Source organism: Passer domesticus, chromosome 8, assembly GCF_036417665.1.
Source record: "Passer domesticus isolate bPasDom1 chromosome 8, bPasDom1.hap1, whole genome shotgun sequence".
Taxonomy (NCBI): Eukaryota; Metazoa; Chordata; class Aves; order Passeriformes; family Passeridae; genus Passer; species Passer domesticus.
Genome location: NC_087481.1, coordinates 44,864,381 through 44,890,183, shown reverse-complemented (window position 1 = coordinate 44,890,183; position 25,803 = coordinate 44,864,381). Strand labels below are relative to the sequence as shown.

The 25,803-nt window shown below is 56.0% G+C and overlaps 1 protein-coding gene across 2 annotated transcripts in view; it reads right to left on the bottom strand.

Moving 5' to 3' along the window:
• Positions 1–18,332, bottom strand: part of SLIT1 (slit guidance ligand 1) — a 61,086-nt gene extending 42,754 nt beyond the window's left edge. For both annotated transcript variants that reach the window (XR_010367479.1, XM_064431077.1), the window contains exons 1-4: positions 17,995–18,332; positions 6,105–6,176; positions 5,750–5,821; positions 5,028–5,099 (exon numbers count right to left, since the gene is read on the bottom strand). Coding sequence is in view for 1 of the 2 variants with exons in the window: in XM_064431077.1 (XP_064287147.1) it covers positions 5,028–5,099; positions 5,750–5,821; positions 6,105–6,176; positions 17,995–18,197 (419 nt within the window). In the remaining variant the exon portion in view is untranslated. The remainder of the gene's footprint in view (positions 1–5,027; positions 5,100–5,749; positions 5,822–6,104; positions 6,177–17,994) is intronic.
• Positions 18,333–25,803: the final 7,471 nt, after the last annotated feature.

Sequence of the window (25,803 nt, the reverse complement as noted above, 5' to 3'; positions counted from 1 at the left end):
GGTTGTGATCCTCTCCTTCTTGAAGGATGTCATTTGCATTTTCTCAAGTTATTTAGCAGCCCTCCATTTTTCTCTGCCTGCTTTTCTAAAGGCAATTAGGGCTGGGTTTAGCCAAATGCAGGGGTGGTTCGAGGAACCTGCCCCAGGGCTTTCCATAATATCATCCCTCCTAACCAGGCAGCACACCCAGCTGTGGTGCTCTCTGCCACTCAGCTCAGAACTCCCTTTAAATACCCCTGGGTCCACGGTGGGTCTGGACCAGCCCTGGTTCCTCTGTCAGCTCCCAGACAGAGGCAGCCATGGAGCATCACTATTCCTCTGCAGGCTCTGGCCACAGGAGGAGTCTCACGGGAGCGTGACAATCCCCCCAGCTCCTACAACATTTCACATGTCCCTGGCTCAGAAAGTCACCAGCCCTGATTGAGATGTTAATGCTGTTTCTAGGGAGCCCCTGCCCTTACAGAGTGAGAGCAGCACGGCAGCCCTTCCCCCTGGGCTTGCCTGCCAGCTAAGACGTGGCACCATCTCCTTCACCATTTTTGCTGGCATGGGTCCGACACAAACTGACAGTCTGCGGCCCGTGTCCTAAATCTCCCTCCTTCTGGAGACAAGACATTTTTCCCCCTACTCTCTGCTCACTCTCTCTCAGCTCCTATTCTGCCTGAGCAAGGAGCAGCTACTGCAGCTTTTGTTGAGGGAAACCACTGGGCAGCCACTCCCGTGCGGATGCATCCATCTGGGATTGTGACTCCCTGCAGGAGCTACTCCCCAGAGCTCCTCACCAACAAGCACCCACTGCTCCTCTCCTCCCTCGCATCAGCTCGGCTTCTCTTGGAGAAAACTATTTATTTATAGCCATCCTGGCTGCCTTTAGCACATTTCAACAGCCCACGTCTTTGCCTCCCTGATGATGTGCCCGCAGCATCTCTGTCCTCACCCTGCTGCTACAGCCATTCCAGACTCCTCTTTCCTCCTTGCATCCCCCATCCAGAATCCCCAAGGGACTTAGAAACAGCTTCAGGAGGAGGTTTTAAGGGGAGCTGAGTAGAGAAGGGAGAGCACTACAAAACTCCTGTCTCATCCTTCCCCTCACAAGGAAGCAGAGAGAAACTCTGCTTGCTTTTTCTGTTGGGGGCTGTTGGGAAAAAAACCCCAACTCCTGCCAGCTTGGGAGAGATAGTGAAAGATCATCCAGCATCCCCTTGGCTCCTGGCGTGCATCAGATCAGGGCTGTACTGGTGTGCACCACTGCTGAGCCAAGATGTGTACGGCTGTGGCACACTGGGGACCAACACCGGGCACTGCAATAGAAGAGGTCACCTTCTTTCCTGGGTAATCCTCACTGGAAGGAAAGATCCATCTTTTTATCAGCCCTCCACTTCGCAGGAGAAGTGTTCTTCCCCAGTGAGCTGCTGGGGGACCCTGGCCTTCCCCCCTGAGCCCACAAAGCTTTGTTCTTCCGTCCAGTGCTGACAGTTTAATTAAACCCAGTTTGAGAATGGGTCACTGAGGTCAGGCGCTCTCCAGCGAAACCTCAGATCAGCACCATTTCCAGCCACCAGGACTGCTTAATGAGTTACCCACTCCTTGCAGGGGACATCAATAAAGGAGGCCATGCAGGGAGTCCCCTGCCTCCTGGCCCCACTGCCAAGGACCACCCCCACCATCTCAGACTGAAATGGGCTCTGGGCAGGCGTCAGCTCAATATTTCCAAATTCCAAGGGGAAAACATTCCTCTCCAGGCATCTCACCTCCCCCATGCCCTCATTTGAGGTTTGCTTCCCGTTGGCCCTTTCCTGCCATTCCCCAGCTTACTTAAGCCCTGACGGATCAGGTTTAACTTCAACCCTTTCCATTATCCCGCTGCACAAATGCTCTGTACAGCCAAGTTCCGTGTAACCAACTGTAGCTCAGGCTGGGCTGGGAGACCACAAAGTACCACAACGTGGATGAGGCTCTGACACTCAGGAGGTGCACAAAGAGCTCTCCATCCCAACCTGAACCTCAGGGACTCCTCTTGTGCTCCTGAAAAATTTTCATCAGGTTCAGCAGAAAAGTTACAGTGGGAAACTGCTCTATGGGTATTACATACCCCTGATTCAACAGACTTGCCTTCATCTTCTGTGAACAGATGTGCTGAAAAAGATCCATCAAGACCATCTCTAGAAAAGGCTGGAGCACCCAGCCAGCACCCAAGGGCCCATCTAAGCAGCCCTCAGCAGCTCCTGCAATCCACCCCTTGCATTCTGCTTCAGCTGCCACCAGACAGCCTCATTTCCCAACTAAACAGATCTCAGCCTGACTCATTCAGGCAGTTTTTGCTAATTGAAGACCTCCCAGTACAATGGTGTGAGGACATGAGAACCTAGCAAGGACTCCAGAACTTGACAAGCATGCCACGGGTGGCTGCAGTCTGCGGGTGAAGGGGAAGCTGTTTGCTGGAAGTGATCTGGAGATCAGGGTTTGCAGGAAAATGGTGCTGGTAAGAGCCTTCTTTTCCTAGACCAGCACAGGTCCTGGCCTGTTTCTGGGCAGGGAAGGGGTCCTGAGCAGTGGGGCCACCCCAGATCCATTTCAGCAGTTAAACAAGTGCAAAGCCCAGTGGGGAGGCTCCAGTTTCATTCAAGGAGAGCTGATTTCAATTTAGCTTAAACCTGTTCCCCACTGACTCATATCCCTGTAGCCTGACCCGGGTTTGCAGCAATTTAAGAGTGTCCTTATGACCTCCCACACTGGCTGGCCAGATCCCACTGGTCCAGATCCCACCTCCTGCTAAGCCAGCATGTGTGTCTAGACAAGCCACCCAGGGCACCCCCTGCCCTGCCATCCTCCCAAAACAGCACCTCAGCAACCAGCAGCCTCAAGGGGAGGGAGCAGCAGGTCCTCTGGCACATAGGGCTGTGTTGTACAAATGCAGAACTTGTGGATCTGCCAGGATGTGCTCTCTGGGCAGACCCCAACGCTGCACCCCTACCCTCATTAATGTGTGTGGGGGAACCTGCTGCAGAGGAGGCTGGAGGGTGGCTCAGTGTGTCCCCTGTCCCAGTCCCACCGCTCATCACAGGGACCCTGTGCTCCAAGCACGCATCAAAGCTCCCCGAGACATGGCACCAGCTATAGCTGAGGAGCTGCAAAATCTGAGCCCATGCACACAGCCCTGGATTGAACAAGAAAAGCTCCAGGTGCTGGAATCCAGGCAGTTTGCCATGGCAGAAATGGCCAGAAAACAACTTCAAGACAGGGTGGGAGGGAAAAGGTTTGAAGTAGCCACCACATTGCAGTAAGCAGTAAAACAACAGGACAAGGCTGAAATGCACCTGAACATGAGATGGCTGCAAGGAGCATCTTGCATAGCCCTCTCAAACCCTCAGTGGTGTGTACAGCCCCCTGTGCACCGTGGCACAGTCCTGGCTCCATGCGAGCCTGGCAGCTGTGTAGGGGCACACTGCATGTGTAGGAGACACACATGCTGCTCTTCTGCATCTCCACAACAAATTCTTGGGGTTTGCTTGTTGAAAGAGCCTGGTATTAAAATCTAGAGAAGATTAAGAAGGAAACAGCAGTATTTGTGAAATCATTCCCTGCCCGTGTTTCTGTTATGCAATGGGTGGCTGGAGGAGGATGGGCCCTTGCTGGCGCCATGATATGGCACAGCTGAGCTCAACAAATGCCATTTGATAATTAATTGAACGCCTGTGCTATCAGCTGCCATTACCTAGGCCCATCTTTGGCACCTGTCCACCACTTCACACATCGCATACTGGCAACCCACACAGCATTTTAACCCTTCATTACACGCCTCAGGCTGGGCTCTGGGACTGACTCCCTGGCACTGCTGGAAGAAATTGGCTCAGCCACAGCCTGACTGCACAGACAGGGCTGCCTGGCCCCAGCATGGCCATTCCTGTCCTGGGAATATCTCAGCACATTTAGTTATTTCATCCATTCCTGCCTTGCCTCGGCAGGGACCTGGCATCCTCATGTCACAGCTGATCAATGGAGATACAAGATGCTGCAAGCAGAAAGCTTGTGTCCTGGCAACCACCACCCCAATCCACAGGGTATAAGCTGCTTCTCTGAGTGATGGAGAGCACCCAGCCCCAGTCTGGCACGCACCCTCTGCTCCTCACAGCACCCTTCCCAATGTATGTGGTGCCTGACATAGCTGAGAGCCTGTAAACACTTTGTTTGAACAATGCTGGCACTGCTGAAAGCACCATTGCCTGAGCAAAACAGCCCCAGGCAAGGGAAACCCAATATGGAACAGAGAATATTTATCAAAACCCCAGCAGCCCTCCCCAAGCAGCCTGCTGCTGCACAGAGGGAGGAGGAGCAGAGAGATCTGTGGAGCTGGGGCTTGCACAGCCAGAGACAGTCCCTGGAGTTGTTTCTGCAGGGGCAGAGGGACAGGCAGGGATGGGGACACACAGAGCAATGTGAAGAGGGGGCAGCAGGCATGAAGGGCAGGATCTTCCCCCTCCTTCTCCAGACACCTACAGAAAGGCAGTGCTTGAGCAGGGTTGTGGAGCTCTCTGTGCCCCATGGAGGCCTCTGGAAAGAATGTGACTGTGACCCCCTTAGGGACACCCTCTTTCACCCTCCTTTGATGAGAACCTGGGTGAGTGTGTAAGGAACCCTGCTCCAAAGCCCGTGATCCACACCCAGGGAGGAGGCTGAGGAGCTCTCAGCACCTCTCCACCTGACACTGTGCAGGCACAGCTCAACTCTGCGGTGCCAGACCCAGCCCAGACTGCCAGCACCTCATCCCATATCCCCACGTGTTACAAGGACACCCTTAACACTGTCAGTCTCGGGTCTGCTGCAAGTCACAGCCCGTTTCCCACCTCGCTGCATGCTCGGCTCACACAGGAACAGGGTGCATTCCCCTGGGTGCTGAGCCCTCACTGGGACAACACGGTGTAACCACCAGCACACCCCTCAGGAGCAGCACCCTCCCGAGGCATCAGTGTCCCTCCAAACCCACGGCAGTCCCCCAGGGGAGCCCTGTGGGCACAGAAGGCACTTACAGCCGCGACAGCGCCTGGTTGTTCTGGAAGAGAAGCTCGGGCAGGGTGTGCAGCTGGTTGCGGTTCAGCCGTCTGCAGGGAAAGAAGAAAAGGGTCAGGGTTTGGAGTACAAAGCAATGACCCCATCTGCAGCCCAGCTGGATGCATCACGCAGAGCTGGGTACTTTGGCTCGCTCAGAGACGCCAATAGAGCAGAGCATCCCACCTGGCAAGGACACCCCCATCCTGCTCACCACAATCCCAGGCAGGGACAACCACGGGGCACTAATAGAGCTACTCACGATGTTGTAATTACATGCAGAGAGGACTCCAAGCTGTTAACTGCTGACTGCTGCTTAACTGCGCTCTTAACCTGCTGCTCAGCTCAGCTCCTCATATTTGCTCAAGCAGCTTGGGATTTTGAAACTGCTGAGCTATTTTACTGAGTGCTGGACCAGAACTTACAGCTCCCTTGCTAACACACAGGACACAGCTGATACAGCAGAAGTCATTTGTGTTTAACCTGCTCCTCACTTCAAAAGCATCAGAAAGGACTCTAAGATCTATAGAAACAGAAATAGGTGTGCTTCCCAAACTGTAAAATACCACTGCCACGCAGAAGAGAAGCTGTTTGAAGTCAGGCAGCACCGATACATTAGGGTTTGAGGAAAAAAGGAAAGGATGCTCTCTGTAACTAAATCCAGCAGCCCCTCACCAACCTCCCTTCACGACCAGACACTCACAGCCGCTCAAGCTCCTTCATGTCATCAAATGCCCCACGCTCCACCACGCTGATCTGGTTCTCCATCAGCTGCCTGCAGAGAGAAGGGGTCAGCTTTCTGCAAAAGTGGTCCCCAGTGCCCCCATCACTTCTTCTGACCGAGGGTACCTCGCTCCCATTCTCCCCTCAACACAACCCAGGCTCTTCCCACTGTCTCCCAGCTGGAGATCCACCAGGCTCAGCCCAACACAATGCCCTCCAGCCCTGCTGGCTGAAGCCCGCAGAAAGAGGCGAACTCCAGCAGCCCTAGGAGGGACCACAAACCAAGCACAACATCCACCAAGGTGGGGGCATCTGGCCCCTCGTCAGGAACTCACAGGACACGCAGCTGCTTCAGCCCGGCAAAGTCATTCTTGTTGATTCGTGTTATGTTGTTGCCATTGAGCTCCCTGCGGAGAGAACAGGAAGAAATTAGCAAGGAAACACTCAAGGGGCAGCCAAGCCTCCCCAGTACCTCCCCAAAAACGTCAGGCAGGGCACTAAGGACAGAGGGGGCTGGTGCAATTCTGTGGCCCCTCACCAGGAACGGCCCCTGGCTCAGAGAGCACCCTCATCCTCAGTGACCAGCAGTGCTGGGCACACAGAGGTCTGGCTGGCTGTGCCGGGGTAAGCTGGCATCTTTCATGGACCATAATCAGCAAGAGCAAGGGGCTCTCTGGCTCCTCCCTGTTCCCATTCTGGATGCTCCCCCGGGATGCATGTCACCCGGTTCTGCAAACGTAGCTGACACCTGGCAGGGTCATCCCAAACGCACAGAGATGTTTAGAGAAGGCAAGGGTAACAAGAAACAAACAAAAGTCCCCAGAACAGCAGGATCCCTCTAAATACCCAGCTGCAAGACACTTACAAGTGTAAGTGACACTTACATGATAATGGCTCCTGCCATTATCCTTGCATCACCACCGGTTCAGTGCACAGCCATTTCACACCTTCTACCTGCAGAATAAGCCACACTCAGGTTTCACCTGCCAAGAGAAGCTTGCACAGGACAAGCTGCTGCTTTGTGCCATCGGTCTCTCATTCAAAAGCCCTGGGTGAGCACAGGGACAGGCAGTGCAGCCAGAAAAAAGATGCTGCCCCTCCTTGCTCGTTCTGCTGGTGGAAATAAGGAGTACCTCCACCCAGGACCGAGCACCTGCACAGCATGTGTCGCACTGCTGGACACACAGGGCCTCTGCTCCCAGCCTGCTGGTTACACCTTCCCCAGCTCTCCTCAGCCATGCTCTCCAGCATGCTCCTGCCAGGATTATCCTGCTTTAAAATACATCAAGCCAGAAGCTGCAGAGATTTACACCTCACAGTCAGCTTTGCAGTGCCTTTCTGCATTACAGGATGTGACTGCTGTGGGACAAGCAGGACCATCAGCCCTGGGACCCACAGTCTGCAGAGCTGGGGATCTCTGTGCAGGAGACATCCCAAAGCATGGCAGCGTTTGCTCCTTGCCATAAGCCAGCCTGCCAAGGCATGTGCTGGGCATGGAGGATGCCCACGCAAAGGCAGAGCCCAGGCAGGGCTCCCATGCTGGAGACCCACTGTGCACTGAACACAGACACAAAAATCAAGGGGAAAACACATAAACTACAGAAGGAGAAGTCAGTCAAGTGAAGGATGAGCTGCTGGAGCCAGGGAAGGAATGAGACAGGAAAGCGCCACCGTGGAGCAGCCTGGGGTGCTTGGGCAGCACCACGGGGGTCTGTAACTTCCTGAGCCCTGGCAGCGGGGCCAGGAAAGCCTCATGTCACACGGCTGGCTGAATACACAGTCCATCATCCCATCCAGAGCCAAAGCTCCCCTGCACCGGGTTCTGCAGGCGTGCGGGGGCCGAGGTGAGCGGCGGGCTGGCCCCGGGGCCGCCGAGCAGCGTGCGGGGCCAGCGGCGCAGCCGCGCACCCCGGGGTGCTGCCATTGTCCCGCTGAAACGGCTGATAATGGCTAATGAGTTCCAGCTCGCCATTATAGCCCCGTAATTACAGCGCTATTCAGCCCCGCGATTGCCGGGCTCCTGCCATTATCCAGCGTGTGTGCCGCGCAGGGAAGGAGGTTGGGAGAGCAGCGTTACTAGGACACAGATGAATGCGAGCCGGAATGAATAGAGGTTCCTCAGCCCCAGTGATTAAACTGAAACCCACAGTCGGGCCCTGCAGCCCCGCGACTCCGCCGCCTCCAGTCCGAGCAGCAGGCGGAGAGCGGCAGGCTCCGGGGACGGGACTCCGAACCACGAGGACCTGACCCTCTCAGTGGGAGCAAAAGCCGTGGTCAGTCAGGCTGTAAATGCCAGGCACGAAGATCTGGGGTGTGTCACACGTTTTAGGGACATTTGTCACCACAAAGGGGGTCGTTTGGTATGTACAGTGGTGTGCCCACCTCCTGATGGACCACAGCCCCGGAGTCAGCTAAGGGCAGGGAGGAATCACAGCTTCAGGAGTGGTTTTCTCCAAATGTCCTAAAGGTTCCTTGGCAAAGAAGGAAGATCCCCAGGGCCACGCTGGAGACCAAGCTGGAGGTAATGGCACCCATCCGAGCTGCTGTGAGGGAGGGTTCCCAGCAGGACTCCCATGTTCCCTTCCTTCAAACATACCTAACGTTACTCTGGCTGTGTAGCCACTGTACAATTCCAGTACAATGCTAACTGGAAGTTGAGACATCTCCAGTACTGCAGAGGGACAGAGCAGAGAGCCTTGAGTTAGAACTGCCCAACCTGAAAGCCAGGACTGAGACCTCAGCCTGTCAAGCCCAAGGTGGTGCTGTCCTCAGAGCCTCAGCCAGAGGCAGAGCACAGGCAAAGCATGGAAACATGAAGAAACACCAAAGAGCCGTGGAAGCCACAGACTAAACATGGCCAGTCCCTGCCCATGCCAAAACCAGGCTCTGCCCTCTCTCCAAGGCATCTGCTGGCACAGTGCAGCCCAAAGGCTGTAGCACCAGAAGGCACCAGCAGGAGCAGCTACCCTGGGGTCTGCTGCCCGCACATCCCACCCCAACCTCTGCTCCCTGCATCCTCGGGGAACTTCAGCAGTGGGGCTGGTGGCAATCCCCAAGTGGGGCTGTGTCTCAGGGCCCCTGACAGTCCTCCTCCCTCAGGAACTGGCTCTGTGTGCTCCCTGACAACTGCTGCCAGCATCCTCCCATGCCTTTGTTCAGGTAAATGATGGCCTTTGCAGCCAAGATGGGAACGAACAGCAGGTAAAGCTTATTTGTAAGGATGCCGAGGCAACACTGCCATTTAACTTCATGACATTTTTTTCCCCTCTGAACCCCCTTCAGTTCCTCATGGAGATAAATTACAGTCTGCAGTGCCCAGAAAGCCAGATCCCTGCTGCTCAGCTGCTCACCCACTGCCTCCATGCCCTTTCCTAGTGAAGCAAAACACTCTGCCCTGCTCCACACAGCAGAGCTTCAATAAGGACTGATGTGTCTGGGGAGCTGCCCAGCAGATTGGTTGTATTTCTGGACTATGACTTGAAAGCAGAAACACAGGGCGTGCTCTTTCCTCGCCAATTCAAAGGATTTAACACCAGAAAGCATCCTCAAGTTCATTCAGGCTGCCTTCCTCTGCCCCCACCCACCAGCACTCCAAATTTCACACTGCTGATGGAGAGGCAGAGAATTTTCATCTGCAACCCTCAAGTTTCAGAAACCCCCCTCCCATTTCTCCCTGGGAAGAGGAAAGTCATTAAAACAATCAGTCCCTTTGCTACATTGCTTGTGGATCATCCCACTCCCAGATGGGATGTCTGTGCTGCAGCAGGGTTCGTTAGACTGGATTTGCATAGTCTGGGTTTATATTTGGTTTCTAGCTTTGGATGGCTTATCCATTCCCAGGGGGTCCGATGTTTCTTTTCCCTTTGCAGGGTTTGGAGCTACACTAACTCAGTAACAACCTCAGAGAGCACAAATGCTGAGAGTTAATTTATTAAATACAGCCAACATGAATGATATTTCCCTGGGCACTGATTTATCAGGAGCGGGAAGGAGCAGACAGCACAATCCCAGGATCCCCACTCCGTTGCAAAGCATCAGCTATTCAGCACACATGCGACTCCTGTCCTTGTGGCTCGGCTCAGCTCTGCTCTCCTGCTGAGGCAGAAATCCTAACTGCTCTGCTCCCTGGAATCCCGCTTTTAAGAATGCAGAGGGAAAGTCTGCGAGATGGATTCCTGCATTTGCACCCACCAGCACCAAAATGTGCCCTGGCCCATCAGGGCCAGCACAGAGCAGGTGCCCACAGCTCTGGGCAGTGGCCGCAGGGGCTGGTGGAGAGGGATCCGTGCTCCTGGGGTGCCTGCAGCTGCCCCTGCCCTGGTCCCGGTGGATTTGGTACATGTATTGTCCATGAGTCTGTCCCTCCCTCCTCACTGCCCTGCCTTTCCTGCCCTTGCCTCAGAGCACCGGCCCCCAAGGGCATGGCTCCCCCCCAGCAGCTCCATGGCCCTGACCCCAGCTGGAGCCAGCAGTGCCAGATAATAATCAGGGAGGCAGAGAAATGAAGGCTGGAAGGTCACACACCCCACAGCCACCTCTGGCACCCTCCATCAATCCAGGCAGATGCACTCACTGCTCCTTCAAGGACAGGCACTGACACCACCCCGTGCCTTATTCCAGCACGTCGCTGCTCCTGCCTGCAGGACCATTATCAAAACTCTGACCTGAGCCCCTCCCACAGCAGACGAACCCCATCTCTGCCTGCCCAGGCCACCCTGGTGCAGAGATCTGGTGCTCCCTTGCCCACAGCAATCCCCCAGCCCCAAGGGCACAGCTCTCCTCAGAGCCTCTCTGACTTGCAGGAGCAGGACCCGCTCTGTGCTCCCATTCACATCTGTGCTTTTGGTGATTGCCTCCCACCAACACTTTCCTCCAGTCCCCAGGCAACACCTTCCTTTCTGTCAGCTCATTCCTCCCATTCACCAAGCCCACTCTGAAACCTCAGCCCGTTCTCCAGCCCTCTCGCATCTCTCCCAGCCTGGTGGCATCTGCAACTGTGTCCCATCACACAGACTGCTAATGGAAAACATGGCTTAGACTCCACACTGACCCCTGTGCTCAGCACTGGGGGACAAAGCAGCTGCAACCTTTCATCCTACACTTTTACTGCATTTTTCAAGTCTTCTCAAGATTTCACCCGGCTGCCTGAATGTAACTTAGCCCCAGCACAGGCTGACTGAGCTGCTCAAACAAGGAAATGTGGGGCAGAGGCCCTCCCAGTCCTGTGAGAGCTGGTCCCCTCCAGCAGCAGCAGCACATTGACCAGCTCTCTGGAGCCCATAGGGCCATGGCTGGGTGCTAACTCCATCCCCTCCGAGGCACCAGGGGATTACAGGGTGCACTGCACCTGCTCAGGGAGGGGACACTGGTGACACACGTCCTGGGCTGGCACAGCTGCACAAGGGGCTCAGCACCTTCCTCTCCTTTTCCATTCCATCCCATCCCTGTTCTGACCAGACCCCTCAAGAAGAGCAAAAGTGCCCAAGGGATACATGGAAGTCCCTTTAGGGTGTCACTCACAGGGTGAACACCTTGCCAGCACCACCCCTGCCAGCTGCCTGCAGGTGCCCAACAAGCAGAGCAAGAGCAGCTGTGCTGTTTGGGCTCATCTGGGAACCACTGCCCTGAGCCAAAGGGGAGCCCAGCCCCAACACAGCGATGGCCCCACAGCACAGGAGGCTCTGTGGGCTTTTACGAGGTGCTACAGCAGGTCAGCATCACGACAGATCTTTAGGCATTACAAACAGCATCGATCATGCAAGTAACAGTGAGGATCCGGAAGGCTTTCTGTCCTCCTAACTTCTCTCTGGGGTTTTCATGCCACAGCCATTAGCTGCTCGCAGTCAGGGAATGCTTTACACTCACACAGCATTGTGGTGTACCACCTTCAGGTTAAAAATTAATAAATAACCTCCCTGAACCCCAGCGGGAGAGAGAAAAGGCAGCAGGGCATTTCTGTGTCACAAATGTGGAAACTGAGACTCAGCCAAGAGAACAGATTTTCTGGGATACCCACAATATTTGGCTTTTTACATTGTGCTGAGTACCTGGAGAGGGGCTGCTCTGTAGCTCCTGTGCTTCCCAGGGCAGGGGAGGCTGCCCAGCCCTTAGGCTTCATCCCACCACTCACTGGACTGAGTTCCACATAAGCAAAACCTCTTTGGCTTCTCCCTCCCAGAGCTGCTCACACCAGAGATGAGAGGCCAAGTGCACCTGAACTGCTGAGTTACAGATGCCTGCTCAATCTCAGAGCAGATGGGTCTCCTGGAGCATCCCATTTGGGATGCAGGGCTTCCTCCAACCAAGAAATATCCAGGGCCAGGAGCTTGCATCTCTCTCACACTTGGTGCCCAGGGCTGCTCCTTGGCTGCATCACTTTAAAAATTAATCTTCCCTTTTTCTGATCTTCCTCCTCTAGCAGCCTCTCTCCCCCATAGGACACTTGCCTCTGCTATTTTGAGCAGCAAGTGCATCCAAAATGCATGCTGGGGAAGCAGGCAGTCAGCACAGCCTCAGAGCCTCAATGTAGCAGGCAGGTCTGAGACAATTCTTGAGGGGACAGCCTTGGGCCACCCCCACACCAACACCATGCAGAGGTCCCCTCATCCCACCTCATTTCTTTCTCAGTTCCAGCAGTGGCACGACCCCAAGGACCCCAAGGAGCCGGCTGTCCTTGCTGCTCGCATTGCTAACTGGCATCCTGGTGCTGTACAGCAAAAACCTCTGCTCCTCTCCCCTCCTGCCACTGCCATCCCTGGCTGTCCCTCGAGTGGGGACAGGGGCCAGCTGCTGGAGCTGGCCGTGAGCAGCTGGCACTGGAGGCCTGCCAGGGAGCAGTGATCTGGGTCCGAACCCCCTGGGATGAGCCATTTGCTAACGCACAACTGCGTTTTTTACTGCTTTTCAGCAAAACACGCACAGAAACGTTTCCTTGCCTCTCAGGTTTTATAAAGAGTTATTTGAGTAGCAATGAAGACCAAGAGGATGCATCTGCAGCACCAGTACCTCTGGAGTGGGCAGGGAACCACGAAGGACTCCGAAGCCACACAAAGACAGGCTCCCTTGGCTGCCCACATGCACGTCCTGCTCCACCAGTCTGCCAGAGAGCAAATCAGAGCAAGGACACAGGAAAAGCCCCTCTTCAGGGGAGGCCATGGCCTTGTACACCTTTCCCTGGACAGGACACCCTTTCCTTGTCCATACCACCCTGGTGGTATCCCAAATCCCTCCTGTTCCCCCAGACTCTGCTGCCCTGTGGGGGTCCCTCATGCATCCTTTGCCTTCCATAGCTGCCTCACTCTTTTGCCAGCCAGAGTTTTGATAGGAAACAATGAAGTAGGGGAGAATGAAACCCAAAGCAAATGCAGGTCCTGTTAGGAGTGTGTTTCTGGAACTGCACTGTTTCTGCCTCTGCTGCCCTGCACTGGCACTGTGGCCACCGTGCCCAGCCCACCCTGGGACCTGGGCACAGCAGCAACAGCATTTGCAGGTGCAAGTGAGAGACCCACAATTAAAGCTGGAAACAATTCTCCCTCCTTGCTCCCACCTCAGCAGCGAGGAACTGCTGTTAGCACAATGCATCACTCTGGAGGACCAAAGTGGCAGCACATTTAAGGCAAAAATATCTGTTTTAAAGGATGCAATAAAACAGAGCGAGGGAAGGGTTTATAGGGAAGCAATTGCTGTGTGGGGTGAGAAGTGGTCACCAGAGGCCAATCTGCCTGCCTTTATTGCCTGTTACTGGTGACTTTTCCCAACCAGGGGACAATAGATCCTCCACTATCAGCCTCCACTTCAGTCAATACAAACACGACATAGTTTTTTAAACTAATATTTTTCCAGCATGCAATTCCATAGAGAGTGAGAACGCAGCGTTACCATGGCAATATATAGACAGCATCTGCCTTGGACGTAGCTGAAGGGAGAAATTGGAATAGAATTGCAAATTTCCTCTGTCCAGGAAGGCTCCCAAGGAAGCCACTGCAGTGGGCTGGGCAGGCTACCTTCCCAAGCCAGCCTGCATCCTCCCAGTGCCCAGCACCATCTCTCCTGAGAGCTGAGGGCTGCAGGGCCAGCCAAGCACTGCTCTGGCTGGACAAAGGTCCTGCACCCTGCTCCAAGCTCTGCAGAGCCTGAGCAGACCCTCTGCAACCAGACTGCCCACTGGGAACTTGCCCGGGCACTTAGGGAAGGGACAGGTGGACTTCCTCAAGGAGGAGCATTGCCTGAAGCCCCCGAAAGGAGAAGCAGCCAAACAACTGGAGTGGAATGCAGGAGTGCTGCTGTGACACACCAGCCTGGCTGCTGCAAGACATTTTGATTAACTGGTGAGAGGTAGATGCAGGTGAATGGATTAAACATGCTCTGGACAAGAGCTTGCTGCTGGAATTTTGGCACGGGATGGCTGGGCAGTATGCAAGAGTGCTTCAGGTGCAGACGTGGTGCTCCCACACCCAAAGGCTGTAGCTCAGCACCCCTTCCCTCCACCAATGCAGACAGAGGGATGGCAGGCTGGCTACAGACTGCATGGGGCCCATTTCAGCACAGGGAAACCCCCAAAGTTTGGGAACAAGGCAAACAGAAGCCCCATTAAATGCTGAGGCCAGGGACCCTGGAAATGAAAAGCCAGAGCCAAGAGTGACGGGGACCCCCAAACCAAACTCTGCTGCCTTCCACATGGGGGGAGGGACACAGCACAGCCCCCAGTGAGATGGGGGATGTTCAGCTCATCAAAGAGGAGGCAAAAGGGGCAACTCTCATCTGTCAGCCAAAAAATTCAGTAGCAGGAAAGAGTGACACGCCACCACAGCCAATTCATCCCCTGCAAGCAAAGAGCTGGGCTGGAAGCTGCCATTTGACAGTGGCAAATTTGCACTGATCCTGCTGGCATGGGGAGAGCTATCCACCTCCTCAACAAGGCAGTCTGCTCTTCAGGGACACTTTCAAAGGAAAAAAGAAAGAAAGGCAAGCAAATGGGGAAGGGAATCCTGACCTTCTCCCACAACTCTTCTCTGATGGCTGTGGCCTGAGGGACTCCTGGAAGCAGATAACACTGCAGTGCTGGAGGATTATCACCTCATCCTGCCTACAAAGCCTTCAGGCCTCTGTTGTGCTTGCCAGAAGTGTAGGCAGGAGCACAGGCATCTGTGAAAAGCGCCCAGAGACTCCGCTGCTTCCCACCTTGCTCAGCCCTGATCCAGCCAGAGGGCAGGTGCCCAACTCCCATTTATGCTGGGCTGCAGACTAAAAGGCACTTAGGGATCAAAGTGCTGTGCCCTGGTACAAGGGAAGAGGGGTCCTGTGTCCCCCACATGCAACCATCACTCATGGTCCATCCTAGACACATCTGCAGCCCTTACAGCATAGCACCCACCAGGAAGGTATCACAGGGCAAACTGAAACACAAGACAAGACATTTTTCCCCCAGCCCATGATTCTCCAAAGTTGCAGTGACTCTGCAAGGCGAGTAATTCCCTGTTCTTCAAAGGAAAAGGGTGTATTGCAAAAGCAGTGGAGCACAAACCCTGTCACAGCATGCTGTCCCCACAATGGCAGTGCCAGCAGGCCCGGCTGCAGCAGCAGGGCTGCCCTGTCCTGGGGCTTCACCCCCGCCACCACGGGGCTCAGCCAGGTGGGAGGCTGCAGAAAGCCTCGAGGCTCTAAACACTGCACTGGCATGCAACAGGCAAGAAATTCAACAGCAGGGACATCACAGCTCACTGCCACTGTGGGATGCGTGGGGAGGTTGGCATTGCTCATGCTGTGCATCTCAGGGCTTGGGAGAAGAGGCATGCAGTGGAGGGCACGGGTGAGAGGCTGATGACTCCCCACAGAGAGCTGACCCCTGCAGAGAGCAAGTCCTGGCACAGCTCCTGCTGCAGACTCCCCTGTGGCTGCCTGCTGACCTTGCTCCATCGAACACTGAGAAGCTGGAGACTGCAAGGCTGCAGCCTGCTTACGGGGAATTGAAAGTCACTTACGAGCTGTTACAGCAGGATTTCACTGCTAGGAGATAGACCTGCTCTGCACAGACACCCTCCAGCACCTGCACGGGTGTGCAAAACAGCAGGAAGTAGTTATCCAGCAGACAACACCCATGAGAGAGCAAGCATGTCTGGCTCAGTGCAGACAGAAGATCCGGCAGCACCAGCTGCATTAAAACCCAGAAAACCCAATGCTGCTGGATGGCAGCAGGCATGGAGGACCAGGTCTGTGGAGGCAGAATGGGAGACACAAGCAGGACCCAGAGCAAGAGAGATGCCCTGCCAGAGCAGGAGTGAGACACCCAACAGGGCATCCTCCATTAGCTCACCCCAACACTGCTTCATTTGAGCAAGGGACTGGATGCAGGCAGAGGTGGGAACTCGATGCCAACCTTTCCCCAGGAGCCAGGTGCACAGAGAGCTGATGCCAAGGACCCCATTAAGCTCTCCAAAAGGCAGAAAGGGCTAGTACAGGCTATGCATAAACCTCCTTTCTGCTCTGGGCACAGCAGAAACGGAGATCCTGTCTCAGACCTCATCAGCTTGGTCTATAGGATGGCATAGCATCCAACTCACAGCAGCCTGGTTGCCGTGCTGGGTAATAATCATTTGTATGAGGATAATTATGGTGGGAGAAAAGAAAACTCCTCTAAAGTGGTATCCTGCAGAGCTCTTGATGCTGCCTGCTGGGTGCAGCCCCGGCAGCTGCCAGGCTCTCTGCAGTCCATGCATGCAGTCTTCGCCTGCAGGGTCTTGGCCCATCTGCAGGCAAAGGGCAGGTCAAACTCCAGGAGCTGCAAACAGCCCAGCACAGGAGCAGCGTGTGGCTGTCCTAGAACACATCCTGCAGCTCTGCTGCCCAAGGAGACAGCAGCTCAACACTTCCCTGAGCTGCAAGGGGGATGTGGGAGCAGCCTGGTGCCGGGGCCAGACAGCTACTGTGCCACTGTGGTGTACTGCAGTACTGGGATGGGGCACCTGCTGCTGCTGAGCAGAGAGCACAGGCTGGGGACAGCCCTGCTCTCCTGCTGAGACTGGGTTCCAGCGTGCCAGGAACCTCCTGCCAGCAGCAGGTTGGACACGTTCAGCTCATGCTGCTCTCCCTGCTTGGCCACAGGAGCCCAGGCAGGCAGACCTGCCCAGCCAGGCACAGCAGCACAGTCCCCCTCCTGCTCGGGGGAGCTCAGCAGGTAACACGGGACCCACACAGCCGGCTGGACCTTGACTTGAGAGAAAAGCCTTCCTCATGGGGCTGAGAGCCAGGGACACCTCCCAGCACCCCTGAGGATGTGGCAAGGGATTTGGTGAGCAGTGAGGTGCAGCCACAGGGGACTGGAGAGGATGGGTGAGCTGGCTCCTGATGGGTGATCTGCATGGCTGAAGGCTGGTCACACCGTGGGGGAATCTCAAAAGGAGCTGGGGCAATGGGACCTGATCCTAACACGATGTGCAGCATTCCCAGGAGAGCTTCCTGGGGACAAAGGGGTGCGAGGGAGAGGCTTGGGGTGATGGGAGCCCTCAGAGAGCCCCTGTGGCTGTGTAGCTACCCTGTGACAAGTCACTGGAGGGGTGGCCACCCACCTGCTGCCGTGGGGCTCAGGGACCCACACAGGCAGTCCATTCTGGGCTGCCCCAGTGCAAATACCCCCCGGAGCAACCCACTCCCTCGGGCACTGCTCTAATCCCAGCCCCGCTGCACATACTTGCACAAAGGCTGGCACACGCGGGTTCTTGCACATGCCGGACCCCTTGCACGACCCTCACACAGAGAAAGGGTTACACACACCCCCTGCCCCAGCAGGCTCTCACACGCACCCTGCTCCCCACCTCGGCGGGCTACTGCACCTCCCTCAGGAAGGGGATGATGCGTGTAAACTCACCCAGCAGGCCCTTGCACGCGAATCCTCTGGACGGGAATTCACAGACACCCGACCCCGGGCGTAGCGGGACACCGCACATCACCCCCCACGCACCCTTCGGGCGGCCCCAGGGGCATTCGCACGCGTTCTGCCCCGAACAGACACGGCGGGCACTTGCACACAGCCCGGACCGGCCGCTGCCCAGCCCCGCTTCCACACGCACCCCGGACGCGCTCCCGCACACAGCTCCGGCTCGGAGCGCGTCCCGCACCCGCGGGGCTCGGCCCCCGCTCCCCCGGCGCTTCGGGACAGCGGCCCTCGGACCCCGCCGGGCTCCCGCGCCCTCCCGCTGCCGGCGGCGGACAAAGCGCGGCGGTACTCACAGGCGCTCGGTGCCGCGGGGGATGCTGCGGGGCACGGCGCGCAGGGCCGAGCCGTGGCAGTCCACCGTGGTGCCGCTGCAGGCGCACAGCGGCGGGCAGGCGGCGGCGCGGCCCCGGCACAGCGCGGCGCACGCCAGCAGCCAGGCGGCGGCCCGCAGCCCCGCCGGGACCCCCGCCGGCGCCCCGGGGGTCGGGGCCGCCATGGCAGCGGGCAGCGGGGTCAGGCGGTGCGGCCGCTGCGCATCACCGGCCAGCGGAGCGGAGCGGAGCGGGCTTGGCGCGGCTCGGCGCGGCTCGGCTGCGGGGCGAAAGCCCCGTCGGCGCACACCGCCCACCCTCACTGCCGCCCCATCCCGCAGCCCAGGCTCAGCCCCCGCGCTGGCTCCGCCCTGCCCGCCCCGACGGGCCCCCCCGCCGGCACCCGGCCCCTCCCCGCGCCCCGGTACCCCGGCGAGCCGGGCCGGGGCCGTCGGGGCTCTGCGCCGCTCCGACCGTCAGGAAGGAGGGCTTGGATCGGTGTCTCCACCTGGGACGGCGGGCTCGCCAGAGTTCTCCGGGAGAGGCTGCGGGCAGCGGCGCCCCGGGGAGAAACAGCCTGCGAGCTCCAGGGCATTGCCACCGCTCCTCGGGGGCGCCGAGAGCTTTGGCATCCCCTGGTGTACCTGGGGGAGCCCTCGCCTGACACCCCATGCCGTCACCCAGAGAGGCCCGGTGGGGCACGGGGAGCTGGCAGCCACGGGACCGCAGCTCAGGCTCCTCACGGGGATGGTGCCCGGCCCCGCGGCTCAGCTCTCCAGCCTGCAGAAGGCACTTGCTTGGGAGGCAGCTCTGCTGGGCTGTTCGCCCCACACACAAACGGCAAATCTTCCTGGCCGTGGCATTAGTTACGTTCTTTTCCATTCCAGAGGAACACCTTTAAAAATGAGATAACCAAAATGTCTTTTTGGCTAACCTACAGGGAGGAACAAAGCAAAATACACCTATTTCAATGCAAAAGGAAGTGAAGCCGAGAAATCTTATAAGTTTGGCCCTAAACAGCTGGCATCTCAAAATCACAAACAGTGCATTCATTTTATTGCCTTCCATTTTTTCCCCTGAAATCTGCAAATGCAAGGCAGGTGGGTGTAACCAGGAGGGCCGGTCACCTGTTTTATTAATGACACCTGAAACACTTGTAACCCTATGGGTCCAACTGCTAGGTCTTTTAAAAAAACAGCAGGTATTTTGATGTGCCCAACCCAGCCCTGGCTTCTGGAGAGTAAATCCATGGAAGAGGGCAGATGGGAGCCTGTTGCGCTGTAGGAGCACAGTGGCAGGGTGGTGTGTGGGCACAGACACCCCAGTGCAACAGGGTGTGGTGGATATTTGCAGGGAGGGGGCAGGTCCCAGGGGCCGGAGTCCCTCTTAAATCAATGCCCAGTGCACTGGAGCTCCACAAGCTCCTTAATCAGGGCAAGAGGGAGGTGTCTGCCTGGGGTGCTGCTCCAGCGAGGGCCTCCTCACACACACACAGGGCTGCACCAGCTTGGCCCAGAGCAGCAGCTCTTTTCCATCCCAAATGCCGGCTCCCATCATCTGTCTGCATTTTCGTGACATCTCCTTCCTCTGGCCCCAGTCCCGGGAGGAAGCTGTGCCTGAGATGGATGAAAGGGGTTTGTTCCTCGTTGCTACCCAGCAGCCCTGACAGCAAGGAAGATGAGCTGCTTCCCAGGACTCCGGGAGCCGACCCCTTGCTGGCATAGCTGCTGCAGAGGTGTCCCTGCAGCCTGTCCTGGGGCTCACAGGGAGACCCTGGTGGCAGTGGCACCTGAAGGGGTCTGAACTGTAGACCCTGACTGAATTTTGGGGGGTGACGGCTGTTTCAGAATGGCTTGGTGCCCCCAAAGGCTGCTGTCAGTGTGATGCTTGTGGCAGCCCTCCCTCACAAACTCCCCTTCACCCCTTGGCTGGCAGAGCAGAACCAGGTCTTCCTAACCTGCCCTTTACTTCTGGTGCTGGCAGGAAGGCGGGAGTGAGTGAGGGATCTTGTTTCCTCCATTTTTGCAGCACTTGCCCCAGGCAAATCCTTGTGATCTGCAGAAGCAGCAAGCTCTGTCCACCTCTGCGTCCAGCTGCAGCAACACCCAGTCACTTACATGGGGCTGTGGTCTTGGCAAAGACAGGAGCCAGCAGGGCTTGCCTGGAGCCCACCACCAGCTGTCCTGCTTCAGTGGGAGTACAGGACTGGGAAGCTGAAAACTCCATTTCAGGCTGACATCCACATTTTCTCCCGTGGGTACCTCAGCTCCTGCTGCTCTCTGTGAGCTTTGGCCTCTGCCTGCTGCACAGCCAGTGCCCCGTGCCCCAGCACCAGGGTGCATCCCACTGAGCAGGGCTGCCAGCCGTGGCTGACCCCTCAGCATCTGCTCCAGCTGCCAACACCTTCCAGGGCTGCCAGCACAGCAAGGGCTGGCTGGGCCAGGACAGCAGCGTGGGGGACAGGCTGTGTGCCAAAACCTCAGCCCTGGCGCATTTGGGTGATCCCAAGTCACCCAGGCACCCCGATGGGGTGGGCCTCAGAGAGCAACAGCTGCCTGGGAAAATCCCAGGGTTCCTCTGAATATGGATGAGGAGCAGGGAGAAAAATAAACCCCAAACTTCTTTATCAGGGGAGGCCTGGTCCTGCCGTCTGCCACCGGGATTTGGGCCAAACTGCTTGATAGAGAGAGAGACCATCTGGATCGTCTGATGGGCTCTGGGTTTGGTTAAAATGAAGCAGAAGCTTTTTTTTGTAGGAGTTTCCATGGGAAGATCTGGGGAAGGGTTCCAGGGTACGCGCCAGACCTGTCGTGCAAAGAGATGCGAAGCAGCTACAAAGCTTCAAACAAAAAATTGCTGCCAATTTTAAGCCAAGCCCCCCAGGGGAGCATCCTGGCATTTCCTCCCACCCAGGGTGGGTCACAGCTCGCCCCTGTTAGCTCTGCCGTGGGCTGGGCTGGCACTGGGTCCCATGATAGCACCTTCCAGCATGCTGGGCTTCAAGGCAGTGTGCTGTACCCTGGATTTGGGCATGCAGAGGGCAGGCAGCACACCTGGTTCATTGTACCACGCTTTGAAGCAGTGCTGTGGCTATCCACAGCAGTGGTCAGCCTTTTCAGGGTGAGATCAGGCACTGCTGCAGAGCAGAAGTGTGTAAAACACAGGCAGTAGGGGTCTGGTGGGTTGGCTGTGGCTGGACACCAGGTGACCCCCAAAGCCATTCTGTCCCTCCCCTCCTCAGCTGGCCAGGGGAGAGAAAATATAATCAGAAATCATCAAGGTAAGACCAGGGAGAGATAACCAGTTACCAGCAGGGGCAAATCAGACTTGACTTGGGGAAATTGGTTAAATTTATTACTCATCAGATCAGAGTAGGGTAACAAGCAATAAAATCTAATCATAAAAACACCTTTCCCCATCCCTCTCATCTGCCTGGGCTCAGCTGCACTCTCAGTTTTCTCTACCTCCTCCCTACCAGTGACAGGAGAGGATGGGGAATGAGAGCTGTGGTCGGTTCATCACACTTCATCTCTGCTGTGTCTTCCTCCTCAGGACAGGGACTTCTCACATTCCTCCCTTGGGCATCCACCAGCTCTGGCGTGGGGTCCTTCAGAGGCTGCAGGGGAATCTCTGCTTCACTGTGGACCTCCATGGGCTGCAGGGGTGCATCCTGCCTCACCCTGGGCTTCACCACAGGCTGCAGGGGAATCTCTGCTCTGGTGCCTGGGACACCCCCTCCCCTCTTCTTTCTCTGACCTTTGTGTCTGCAGAGTTGTTCCTCTCACATATTCTTCTCTACAGCTGCTGCTGGTGCTCTGCAGAAAGTTTTCCCTTTCTTACATACATTATCCCAGAGCTGCTACCACCATCACTGATGGGCTCAGTCCTGGCCACTGGTCCATCCATCTTGAAGCTGCCTGGCACTGGCTCCATCAGACGTGGAGGAAGCTTCTGGCAGCTTCTCACAGAAGTCCCCCTGCTACAAAGCCTTGCCTCACAAACCCAACACAAGCACACGTGCATGGTGCCTGCTCCAACCTCCCTGCTGAGGAGCATTGCCAGCTGCAGGATCTGTCACCCCTTGCACTGGGGCTGTTCTTTGAGCCCTTCCTTCCACCAGCAGCACCTGTCTGGGGAGCAGTGGCTGTAAGATCCAGCTGGAGATGTGCTGGGAGCAGAGTGGCCATAACCTTCAGCTTCCAATGTCCCCCAGAGATTTTGTGCAGGCTGGGCTGCCGGGCTGTCCTGGGCCACATCTGTCATGCCTGGCCAGCTTGGCTCCTGCTGGGAGGCCAGGCTGCCTTTGTCCTGGCTGACACAGTGGGCTTGGGAGAGTGAGGCATTGTGTGGGAGCAGGCCCACGTGTCAGCCCCACTCGGGTACCTATGGGGCTCCTGTAGCACGACAATGCCCTTGATGGGTCTGTTATAGAGTGGTGCAGGCAGCTGGGGGCACTGGGATCACAGTAAATCTTGCCTGGTTAGCAGCAGCAGCAGGCAGGGCTGGGATGTGCACTTTCCTGTGTCATTCTAGGGACAAGGCTTCCCTAACAACCCTGTGAATGTGGCCAGCATTGCCTTGCAAAGTGCCAGCACTGCCCTGTGAGCATAGCCATCATCACCCGCTAGACACTGCCAGTGTTGCCCTGTGAACACCACAACATCACCCTGCAAACACAGACAGCACTGCTCTCCGAGGGTGGCTCCCCTGACTGCAGGAGCAGGGCAGCTCTACTGCCTGTCCACCATCACCACTGGGACCAAGCGAAAGGAACAGCATGCACTGACTGCTCTGGGATGGTGCAGGAGGTGCCAGGACTCCCAAGCAGGTGGATTTGGACCCAGCCTAACACAACAGGAACCATCCAGGCAGGGGGAACCCAGTCTGTCCCACTGCCTTGAACAACTGTGGAACAGCAGGAGGGGACACTCTGCAAGGCACTGCATCCCTGCTTTGTGGTGTGGCTGAGCAGAGGGGCTGAGCCCTGCAGCCTGGCTTCCCAAACCCAGCTCTAGCCTGCAAGGAGAACGTTTGCACCAAGCAGCCCGGATGCAGATGAGGAGATGCTGTTCCCAGCACAGCCGGACACCGAGCGCTGGGAGCTCTGCAGAGCTGGTTTGAATAAACCACACGCCAGGAGGTGTCTGTGAAGCGCCTTGCACATGGAAATGCTATTGTTGGATCAGGGGCTCCAGGGTCCCCAGATGTAGCAATTGTTCCACATCCATGCTGTGCATACACACACACTCTTTCCCACTCACTCTGCCTGCAGCCACTCATTAACCCTCCTCAATGAAGATGCATTGGAGGGATAATTTACTGTTTAATAGACTAACTTTCCATTTGCTGTTGCCAAGCACATCCCACATATTTCTCCATGGTGCCATAAACTGCAGCTTCTCTGCCATAAAACCCTGCCTCCCAGAAAGAGCAGGTGGGTTTTCAGGACTCAGCTGATGACCTTGGCCATGGGGTAAGGAGAGGGAGTGTTCTGTTGTTAGAGGAGCAGGGCTTGTTCCCACCAAGCCCTTTCACCCCCATTGCACTGACATCCCTGGACTGGGAAAACATCTAACCTGAGACCTAAGGAGTGCCTCAGTCTGATGGATGAGGGAGGCAGAGGCTCTGTCCTGGTTTTGTTGATGAAGATGCCCTGGGTGCAGACGAGCATGCCTGTGCTCCATATTTATGGCTGGCTGGCAGCTGGTCCCATGCTGGGCTGTGATCAATAAGCTCCATGCCCGCTTGGGCTCATTGTGCTTCCACAGTTGCAGATGGCCTTTCTGTGCCTTGTCAGTCCCAAAGTTGTGAGCATGTGTCTTTGCATCCTTGCTCCTCCTTCCCCAGCCCTTACAGAGTCACAAGCTACTAGAGGATGAAAGAAAGTCAGATTCTGCTCAACCTGGGACAAGGGAACTCCCTCCATCTCCCATCACCCAAATTTCCACATGGTGGAAGACAAACTTTCAGGCTGCAGGTTCTGCAGGAAGGGGCACCAGCCCCACGGCATGAGCCTGAAGGACTGACTACGGGTCTGGCTCTGAAGAATGGTAAGAGGATGCCAGTAAAATAACCTGAAAACAACTTGAAAAAGAGAGGGAAAGGGTTCAGCTTGCCTTGTGACAGCTCTGCTTGGCCCTGGATGCAGGCAGGGACCCTCCTTAGAGCTGGAGGACCGTGCTAGGGATTAGCTGCAGAGCTGATTTTTGAATTTGAGGACATCCTTCCCCAGCCTTCTCAGTGCTCTTTATGCTTTTGTTCACTTTATTTATAGTCCCAGCTTCCCTGCTCCTCCATCTGCCAGATGCAGCCAGGGAGGCAGGAGCAGGGTCTCCAAGGCTGCCCCCGCACATCTGGCGCGGCCCCGGGCGGGCAGGGGTCCCGGCCCGCAGGGTGTGCTGCCAGCCCCCTCTTGTGCTGCCGCTGCAGAACGGCCTGGGAGAGGCACAACGGAGCCAGAGGCGTTTGTGCCAGGGGTTACCGAGATCCTGCTCCACAGGGAAGCAAGGCTCAAGCTTTGTAAGCAAAAAGGTTGGAAGAAACAAACTCTAAAAGAACCACAGGTCAAGACAGACACCCTCACATCACTGACCTGTGCACACATCAAGTTCCATGCAGCCATGATGGCCAAGGCAGGCTGGCACCTCTGTTCATCACAATTCCCAGTGCCACAGGAGCTTCAGCCAAAAGCAGAGCCTCAAGTGGGACACAATTCTCTCCAGTGGAAGAGGAGACAATCTCAATATCATGTAAGGCACTGCATGGGAGGGCTGGGCGGTGGATTTGTAACTCTTCTCCAGCAGCAAGGCAGGGGGGCTGGTTTAGCTTGGGAGAGGGAAGGGGGCCACAGAAATGACCACTCCAGCTGTGACTCAGCAGAGAAAGGAAAGCTTGTGTCCCTCTCACCCAGACTAAAATTGAAGGCTGGTGCTGGGAAGTATCTGAACTTCACCCTGTGATGCTTGGCTGGGGACAGCAGCTCCTTGCACAGGAGCCCCAAAACAACCCCATCACATTCCTCACGTGTGGGCACTCCCCAGGAACAAAGCTGGGCTGCAACAGGATGGGGCCAGAGAGGTGGTGCCAGTTGAGATCCCACTCTGGGCCACAGCACAAGTGTAAGGTCAGGGTGGGACCCAGCACGGAGATCTTGGCATCTGCATGCCTGAACAGTTTATGAGCTTCAACACAAAACCTCACTGGGGAGATGAGCAAACAGAACTAAACATGGTAATTTATTCACTCCATGAAAAAATATTAGTTAATCCAAGCCAATGAGATTGTAAAGCCTGATAACTGGTCTGGCTGATGCCAATATCTATCGCTAGCAACAGTCATGTTTTTTGTCTACACTGTTTGCCCTAGGCAGTGAGATGCAGCAGCAACATGACAGCTCCCAGCCACACATGATAATTTAAGAGAGAGAAAATATCTTATTTCAACTCCAAACCAGGGCAGAGCAGTTTAAAAAAAAAATCAAGACAACTTGCAAAAATTGATTTAGATAGCAGTGACACCCTGAAGAACTTATTTGCAAGTCTGTGCTGTGCAATTTGAGATAAAAACTGTTTAATGAATTGAAGGTGAGCACTGCTTGTTTGCTTTGTAACAGCACTGCTGTGCATACATACCAACAGGCCAAAGCAAACACACTGAGTGATCCCTTTAAATATATACCTTCACCCAGGGTCCCAGTGGCTACTGCCCTTTCACTTGCAGTCAAGCATAAGTGCTTGGATTGTGGCTTCAGAAGCCAAAACCTACTCATTTTTTAGAATTATGTAAGGCAGA